Genomic DNA, 9915 nt, shown 5'->3' on the forward strand with positions numbered 1-9915 from the left:
TTAGGAGAAAAACTGGAAAACTATGTGTACCCTAATGAAGCGTTCTTCCCGACGAATCCTCTTTTGCGGAAGCGGCAATCAGGTTCGGATGGTGGCTCTATTTCCCAATCCACTCGGGATGAATTACCGCTATCTTGTGAGTTGTTAACACACTCGGACGTGAGGAACTGCAATTCTAGGGTGGGCAGGGGTTATTTAGGGAAGGCTTCTGAAGGTTTATGGAACTCTATGAATAAGTTGGGAATTTCTATTTCCTCTAATGCCTTTGATCCTATTATGAAACTGGAGGAGATGGAGAGAAGAGATAACAAGGTGGAAAAGGAGTCAAAGGGGAACATTATGGTTAACAAATGACTATTTATTCTTTAAATATAAGAGGAGGTGGTAAATTAGTGAAGAGAAAGAGAGTAGGTTTCAACATTCAAAGAGGAGGGGTGGACATTGCTTTCATTCAAGAAACTAAACTTAGAGGAGTGAAGTTCCAAACAGTCAAAGAATTATGGGGAGATGCGTTGGTAGAGTGGTCTCATTCGGATGCGGAAGGAGCGTCAGGGGGTATTCTAATAATGTGGAGAAAGGATTTCTTTAAGGTTTTGTATAGTTTTAAAGGAGAAGGCTTTCTAGGTCTTTGTGTGGAAAAAGAGAATAGAAGGATCTACTTTGTAAACTTTTATGCTTCTTGTGATCATAACTCTAGGATGAGATCATGGAAGAGGCTTGTGGATATTAAAAGAAGTAGTAGTGACGGATCTTGGTGCATTGGAGGCGACTTTAATGTGATCACTTCCTTGGAAGAAAGAGTTGGTATTTCAAAGAAGAACTATAGGAAGGAGATAGAAGACTTTAAGGAGTTCATAGAGGAAATGGAGTTGGTGGATCCTCCCACTATAGGTGGGAAATTTACTTGGAGTAATAGTGGTGGTAGTGCTATGAGTAGATTGGATAGATTCCTTCTATCGGATAATTTCATTGTGGATTGGAAGGTCGAAGGTCAAACAATAGAAGAAAGAGATGTGTTCGATCATGCTCCAATTTGGATCAAAGACAATAAGAGAAATTGGGGTCCTAAACCTTTTAGGTTTAATAATATGTGGTTTGATTATCTATATTATGGTAATAGTGGATGTCCAGGGCGGGAATGACCTAGAAAATGCTTTGGTCTTTATCTAGAAAACGAATTCAAGAAAATTGAGGACTCTACAATGCCAGAAACTAAGCGTTATAACTTTGCTAATGTCATTTTGCAGCTTAAGAAGCTTTGAGTGTTGACGACATATTAGGATTCCATTTCATTGAGAAACCTTCAAGGTGACGACAAATTAGGCTTTGTGGTTGCTTATTTTAAGGCTAAATTACTATGTAAATTAGATTGTTAAAGTTTCACTATGCTTTTAAATAGCTTCTCACACAATTTCCAAATACTATTAAGACTCTGTTAGCATTTGCTTAATTTTACGGGCTGACATATTGGGCCTTTTAATATTTGTTTTTTATTTTTTTACAAGAATGCATAAAAGTAAAATTATTATAGATATTTTAATTTACTTTTAGTGTTAGTCTTAAATTGCGACAAAATAGCAATGTTATGTTGACTAATATCATGAGTAAATTAGGACGGTTTAAAATAACATAATTTTTAATATATTAAGACGGTTTTCACCTACGTAAACTTTGAAGATATTTGTTTATTGTGTGCAGTAAACGGCATTTGAAACTGCCATTATTTTCAAACAAAATATGCCACTTTGAACTGTGTAAAATACAACGGACTACACGACGGCGAAATATAAGGGCTTTTTAAAACGTCGTATTTGTAAATTGTGGCGGTTCAAACTGCCATAATTTTATTGAATTAACGGCCACAATTTACGCGCTTTTTTATAGCGAGTGTCGTTAAAATAACGCATCACCGCATTTCAAATCTAAGCCACTCCTTCTACCCAAACATATATGAAACCAAGAGGCATGATATAATTTCTTTTTCTCCTAATTTTGAAACAAGGAGAGAAAAAATAAGTATTTTCACCCCTTTCCTTTTACCACTTGATCTTGGGCCATTGGAATATTAGAAATTTTTTGCCTCTAAGTATGGATCAAAGATTTGTAATGGCCCCGTTTTAACAGTATGCCCTGATTCTAAAAGCATGCCCTGATTAACACTTACATCAAACAATTAAAAATTCCTCCCTAAGGATATCAATTTAATAATCCAAATTACTAAAGTCTTTCTTTAAGGTTATCTTTAAGAACAGCAACTTTCCAACCAATGGAAATGGAGTTAATCCAAATTTCCTTAACATCCTCACTAGGGGTGGATAGAAATGAACCACCCGATGCAATCCGACCGGTCCGATGGAAGATTCTTGACGTGGATCAGATTAAGTCGGTATACGGGTAATGGCGGAAGGAAGAAAAGGTTAGAGGCGGGACTACACGCTCGAATTCGGAGTTTAGTTTTGGATCCGTTGGAATCTGAATCCGACCGAAGATAACAGTAAGTGATAGGCCCAACGTATTTCTAGAATCCGCAACCCAATTTCTATATCTTGATGCTTTCAATTTTACAAACCCTAATCCATTCCTTAGCCCAATCTGAAATTCTATATATTGGCCCTTTATCTTGATGCTTTCATCTCCCAGTGGTCATCGTCTCTTGCTTTCGCTAGGTAACATTCTTTCTCTTTTTTTCTCACTCTATATAATCTTCAATTTCAACTTCATTTTCAGTTTTTCCTTTCTTTTAACAACTTGGGTTGAAAGATTTATATGGAAGTAAAACTGAAACTGTAACCACACGATTTTCTTTTCAGTTCGACGTTGTTGTGCTATGAACCGCTGTCTCCCACCACCATCTCTGCTACCACGGTTGCATTCATCTCAGAATAGGTTATGGTTAAGGTTGGTTGTTTTTATTTATAATGAAATTTATGGTTTGTGATTAAGGTTAGAGTTTTTTTTAAATGATTTAGTGTTGTTGATTATGTTTATTATTTACATATTTTGGGTTCAGATCTTGAATCAAGGATGCAAGAGCTTTTACTTGAGATTCCTCTATGGGTGAATACGCCTGATTATGATCGAGTTAGTTTTGGTAAACTTGTTATGAGCTTTGGATTTTGATGCTGTTGTGTTTGATTGGTTGTTGATATTTGAATGTTTGATCAGGTTAATTGGTTGAACAAGTTTATATTGGATATGTGGCCTTTATTAGAGAAGGTATTTGACTAATCCTACGATAAAGTTTGTGTTTTTATTATTAGATGATGATGAGGATGTTGATTGTTCAATGGTGTTTTTGTTTTTATGCATAGGCAATTTGTGGGATGATTAAAACTACAGCATAACCAATATTTGCTGAATACATTGGGAAGTATCAGATCAAAGGAATTGAGTTTGATCAGTTGAGCCTTGGTACTCTTCCTCCTATTATCTTATAATCCAAAATTCAACTATTCTAGAAGAAATTTTACATTAAGACATATAGCTACATATCATTTTCTGTTATAACTCATAAGAGTAGAATAGTTGTGGTGCAATTGCGTTGTCGAGACCAAAATTGGTGGTATTTATATTTTTGGTATAGGCCAAAATTATTTTTGTCATAACTATTATAACTTGTTCAAAATTTTATGACAGGTATAGGTAAATATTGGTCCTTTACTCTATCAATTGTTTTTTTGTCAAAATGATTATTAGAATTCTTTATGACTTGTTTGTTCTTGATTTTTTTTGTTATTGATTTATTATTTCTTTTATAAAGCTCTTGTAGCATGTCTCATATCGGTGTTATTCAATTTATGGTTATTGTCTTATGTTTTATGGATGGAAATAATTTAAGATCTTATTATTTTTTTTGATGTTGTAGTCTGTTTTTGTGTGCAGATTTGAAATTAACATAAGAACATTCATTTATTACTATTATCAACATAAGAGCACTATTATCAAATCTTGTGGTTTTAAATTTGTGATTCTAAACTGTTAAAAGTATGTGCTTCCTGTGTTTTTGAATTTTATTCTGTAGATTTAAATTTTAACCAAGATGATCAATAATTTATTCTGTAGATCTAAATTTTAAAATGGATTTAAGAAATCAATAATTTAAGTTGGGCCATAATTTATACTAGCCCATTAATTAATTGGCTGAACATATTAAAAAATTTGAATAAAATTTTGACTGATTTTAAACATGGGCTTAAATTTTGATAGCCTAATAACATGCCTACCCAAAAAAAAAACCGATCTAATAAACCGAATTGATTTTAACCAAACCTGAAAAAACGAAAAGTAAAAACGGTCGAAATTGGGCCATCATGTAACATCCCAATTTATTAGTTATTTTATTAATTAGCTTATTTGGTGTTTTTATTAATCGTTTATTTTATTTAATTATGTGGTATGATATTTATTTAATTTGAGTTTTGTGCTAATTTTATTAATTGGACTATTAGTAAATAGGGTTAATACCTATTTCCCCCTGTCATATAGGGGTCATTTGAAAAAACCCCTGCAAAAAAAAAAGTTGCAAGAATTCCCTAAACATTTTAAAATAATTCTTCTTAAAACCTTTTCCATGCCACATAATTAAAAATGCTGATCTGTCACGCTTTTTTAATTATATTTTCAAAATTTAAATGCCACATATGTATTGGATAGGTTAGAAAGAAAAAAATGCCCTTCAGTGTTAACACATATTTTTGCCCATTTTAAACCCTAACTAAAATTGGTTTTTCATCTTCACAATCTATGCTTTTTCGTTCTTCATCTTGGGAAGCTGCTGCTAGGGTTGCATTCATCCACATTCTCAAAAGGTAAGTTAAATCTTCTTCTCCATTGAACTTATTTTAATGACTGATCACGAATAGTAATGTTTAGGAACCTGGGTGTTTGCAGAAATGGGGTTTTTTTCATTTATCTTTCACCATGGGGGAAACTTTGTGCAAGACAATCACGCGTTTTATAGGGAAGGGAGTGAAACCATTGTAGAAGGGCAAGACTCTGATAAGTGGAGTTTTTTTGAAGCGGTTAGCTTGGTGAAAGATTGGGGTTACGATTCTTTCAGACTATGGAGGAAGATTTCAAATGTGGACGAAAGTTTTACCCACTTGATTGATGATGCTCAAGCTGGAGAAATTGCTAATCACAGCTTGTCCTTTAATGTTGATGGCCACATATGGGTAGAACATGGGGTTCAAGACATGATGACCAAGGTGTTGACTCCGGATTTTGAGAGTTTTAGTGACTCCACGGATGATGATAGTGCGCATGAAGATTATGAAGGAGGGACAACATTTGATGACAGTGAAGAAGAAAGGGTATGTGAAGGAGAAGAGGAAGACTTTGAAGAAGTGGAAGTAGAAATACCAGAGAGTGGTAACAGGGTTGAGGTAAATGGAAAGTCTATCAAATATAGGGTTATGGCATCGAAGGATACCAAGAAGATGAAATCTGTGAAGGGGTCCAAAGTGAATCTTGTGGTTCCTAAAAGTTTTTTGGGTTCTAGTTCTAAGAGGAATGCCACCAATTTTAAAAGTAGAGAGATGGAATATGATAGTGAGGAGCTGGATAGCTCTGATCCCGATGATAGTGACAAGGATGACAAACAACCAAAGCCAAAGTATGAGAAGTTCAGAAGTGAGCTGGTCAACAAGGACTTTCAATTCAAATTAGGTATGGAATTCAAATCTCTTTCTGAATTTAAAGATGCAATTAGATACTGGTCAATTTTAAATGGGAGAGAGATAACTTTTGTAAAAAACGAGAGCTATAGGGTTAGGGTGGAGTGTAAGGGTAAATGTGGGTTTTTAGCATTATGTAGCAAAGTGGGGGACAGACACACTTACCAAATAAAAACTTGGGTGGGGACACACACATGTGCTAGGGTCTTAAATAACAAAAATGCCAATTCGAAGTGGGTCTCTAAGCTAGTTGTTGAGAAAAGAAAGTCACAAGGAAAAGTTAAAGTTTCAGAAATTATGACAGAACTTAGGCAAAATTACTCAGCTGGCATAACCAAAGGGAAGGCTTGGAGAGCTAGATCCATGGATGAGCAAATTATTGAAGGAGATGCAAGGGAACAATTTAACAAGCTATGGAGTTATGCAGCTGAGCTGAAGAAACATTCAGCTGGAAATACAGTAAAGATTAACATTGAGAGGCCAGTGCCAACCCTACCACCTAGATTTGGTAGATTTTATTTCTGCTTTGATAGTTGTAAGAAAGGGTTCACAAAGGCATGTAGACCCGTCATTGGAGTGGATGGGTGTCACCTTAAGACACAGTATGGGGGCAGTTATTAGTGGTTGTGGCAAGGGATCCAAATGACCAATACTATCCTTTGGCATTTAGTGTCGTAGAGACTGAAACAAAGGAAAGTTGGAAGTGGTTTATGCAGCTACTTATGGAAGACATTGGGATTGAAAGAAAGTATATCTTTATATCAGATCAACAGAAGGTAATCTTGATTTATGTTTCATTTTTTTTAGATATGTGGTTTGTATGTAAGTAATTAGGTATTTCTCTGTGTTTCAGGGTCTTGTAAGTGTCTTTGAGGAGATGTTTGAGCAAATTGAACATAGAATTTTTCTCAAGCATTTACATGCAAATTTCAAGAAGAAGTTTGGTGGTGGAGCTGCTATTCGGGACCTACTCATGGGAGCTGCCAAAGCAACATACATTCAGGCATGGGAGAAAAAGATGAATGAGCTCAAGCATTGGATAAGAAGGCATGGGAGTGATTGATGGGAGTACCTACAAAGTTATGGTGTAAGCATTCCTTTAGCTTTTACCCTAAGTGTGATGTGCTGATGAATAACTTAAGTGAATCTTTTAATAGTACAATTTTACAAGCTAGGGATAAACCAATTCTTACAATGGTAGAGTGGATTAGGAACTATTTAATGGGTAGGATTGCCAATAGCCTGGTTAAGCTTGACAAGTGGAAACATAATGTTATGCCTAATCCTAAGAAAAGATTAGATAAGGAAACTTTGATAAGTGGAGAATGGCTGCCAACATGGAGCATGTGTGATTTATGGCAGGTGCATCATCCATACAATGGGCTACAATTTGTTGTTAATCTTGGGACAAAAAGTTGTACACGTGGATTTTGGGACCTTGTGGGCGTCCCTTGCAGACATGTTGTGTCTGCAATTCAATATCAGAATTTGAATCCTGAAACGTATGTTGATTCTTGTTACATGAGAGAGGCATACAAAACTTGCTATGAAAACAATGTCAGTCCAATTAATGGTATGGACATGTGGCCGAATGTGCATGTTGAGAACATGGAACCACCTCAGTATAAGAAGGGTCCTGGCAGACCTAAGAAGTTAAGGATTAGAGAGCAAGATGAAATTGGATCAAGGATGTGGAGAATTGGTGTAAGTTATAGATGCACCAAGTGTGACAAATTTGGACATAACTCAAGGAAGTGTAAGAGCACTAAACAAGATCCCAATGCCTTGAAGAGAAAGGTAATAGCACTGAACAAGAATTGTTGTTCTTATATATGCTTATGACTTGTATTTCATGCCTCTATTCTTATGTATGTTTGTGACTTATGCAGAGAAAGACACCAAGGAGCAAAGCTTCTACATCTGCTGCACCAGCTGGAGTTGAACCTGAATGTGACCCTGAATTAGATGCATTTCTTGATGACATAATGCAGGCTTTTGAAGAACAACAATCACAGGTTGTTAATCCAACCCCTACATCACCTGTTCAAGCTGCAGCAGTTAATCCAACCCCTGCATCACCTGTTCAAACTGCAACAGTTAATCCAGCCCCTGCATCATATGTTCAAACTGAAACAATAACCATAGCAGCTGATTAACCTGAGTTTAATGCATCTGTTGCCAAAAAACTAAGAAAAAGGGACCTGTTGACAAGCCTAAGCGGAAGAGGGTCAGTGAAAGGATTAAGATTTTGAAGAATTCAAGGAAAATTAGTGGGCCTGGCTCAACTTCAGATGCACCATTGGTGCTTGATGATGCATCAGAAAAATGGAAGGACATTGCAAGAAGAATGACTCAGTAGTTTACTTGTCTCCTATTTTGTAACTTTAAGGACCTCTAATTATGTAACTTTATCTAGCGTTTTGTAAGCACATAATGTGCCTTTTTGTAACTTGATTTGTAGTGTGATTCCAAAACAAGTTTTAAATACAATGTTTGAGTAAGTTTTAAGTACAATGTGATTCCTTTAAGTAGTGTCATTCCACAATGTTTTACAAACAACTTTTAAGTAATGTTTTACAAACAATTTTATTCAACAAATTATCAACACTCTGTTTGCTTTCAAACAAGAACAAGAACTTCATTAATTCATCATAATACATTACAATTGGACAAAAAATACATTTAACTTTGCACACTGTGTGTTACATGAATCATGAAGAAAAAACACATAGAAACAAGTACAACAATAACAAACTTCAGCTTCTTCCTTAAATCATCAAGTTGTTTCTTCAAATCTTCCATCTTCTTTGTCAAATCTTTCTCCATTTTCCTCATCCCATTTACAACTTCTCTGTCCATGACATTTGCTTCTCTTTCGCCACAAAGCTCATCATCCCAATGAAATAGGTTACAATCATCTTCCCTCCCCCAAAACTTATGAAGGATAGAAAAACACTTAGAAAGGGGGGGATTGAATAAGTGTGACTTTAAATCTTGGACGATAAAAATAAATTGCACAATTATTTTTATCCTGGTTCGCTGTTAACGAAGCTACTCCAGTCCACCCCCGCAGAGATGATTTACCTCAACTGAGGATTTAATCCACTAATCGCACGGATTACAATGGTTTTCCACTTAGTCCGCAACTAAGTCTTCCAGAGTCTTCTGATCACACACTGATCACTCCAGGAACAACTGCTTAGATACCCTCTAAGACTTTTCTAGAGTCTACTGATCAACACGATCACTCTAGGCTTAGTTCACTCCTAAGACTTCCTCTAGAGTATACTGATCAACCTGATCACTCTAGTTACAAACTGCTCAGCCAACTGCCAAGACTTCCTAGAGTATACTGATCACACGATCACTCTAGTTCCTTACAACTTAATGTAATCTATTCAAGAGTTTACAAATGCTTCTTAAAAGCGATAATCACAACTGTGATATTTCTCTTAACGTTTAAGCTTAATCTCACTAAGATATTACAACAGCAATGTAGTGAGTTGATGAAGATTCTGAGCTTTTGATTGGACAGCGTTTCAGCAAGTTAATTTGAATTGTCTTTTGTTCAGGATCGTTAACCTTGCTTCTCATCAGAACTTCATATTTATAGGCGTTGAGAAGATGACCGTTGAGTGCATTTAATGCTTTGCGTGTTCCGTACAGCATTGCATTTAATGTTATACGCTTTTGTCAACTACCTCGAGCCTTGTTCACGCTGTGTCTACTGACGTTGCCTTTAGTAGCTATAACGTTCCTTTTGTCAGTCAGCGTAGTCTGCCACGTGTACTTCCTTCTGATCTGATGTTTGTGAATACGACGTTTGAATATCATCAGAGTCAAACAGCTTGGTGCATAGCATCTTCTGATCTTCTGACCTTGAAGTGCTTCTGAGCGTGATACCATCTTCTGATCTTCAGTGCTTCTGATCTCATGTTCTTCTGATGCTTCCATAGACCCATGTTCTGATTCTGCTTCGACCATCTTCTGATGTCTTGCCAGACCATGTTCTGATGTTGCATGCTGAACCATTTGAGACACATCTTCTGAGCGCTGAATTATGCGTACTCTTTATATATTTCCTGAAAGGGAAATTGCATTGAATTAGAGTACCATATTATCTTAAGCAAAATTCATATTATTGTTATCATCAAAACTAAGATAATTGATAAGAACAAATCTTGTTCTAACAATCTCCCCCTTTTTGATGATGACAAAAACATATATAAATGATATGAAT

General features: G+C 35.8%; 1 protein-coding gene across 1 annotated transcript; it reads left to right on the forward strand.

Annotated features, from left to right (window-relative positions):
* Positions 1-350: 350 nt before the first annotated feature.
* Positions 351-3642, forward strand: LOC131649156 (uncharacterized). Its single transcript, XM_058918904.1, has 4 exons — positions 351-1113; positions 3011-3081; positions 3166-3216; positions 3637-3642. The coding sequence occupies exons 1-4, from the start codon at positions 351-353 to the stop codon at positions 3640-3642; spliced, it is 891 nt and encodes a 296-aa protein (XP_058774887.1).
* Positions 3643-9915: the final 6273 nt, after the last annotated feature.

This window comes from Vicia villosa, linkage group LG2 (genome assembly GCF_029867415.1).
Source record: "Vicia villosa cultivar HV-30 ecotype Madison, WI linkage group LG2, Vvil1.0, whole genome shotgun sequence".
Taxonomy (NCBI): Eukaryota; Viridiplantae; Streptophyta; class Magnoliopsida; order Fabales; family Fabaceae; genus Vicia; species Vicia villosa.

Coding starts and splice junctions, on each gene's coding strand:
- LOC131649156 (XM_058918904.1), top strand. CDS start 351: ATGACTATTTATTCTTTAAATATAAGAGGAGGTGGTAAATTAGTGAAG. Junction 1,114..3,010: donor GTTTGATTATCTATATTATG/GTAATAGTGGAT, acceptor TTTTGGGTTCAG/ATCTTGAATCAAGGATGCAA. Junction 3,082..3,165: donor ATACGCCTGATTATGATCGA/GTTAGTTTTGGT, acceptor ATGTTTGATCAG/GTTAATTGGTTGAACAAGTT.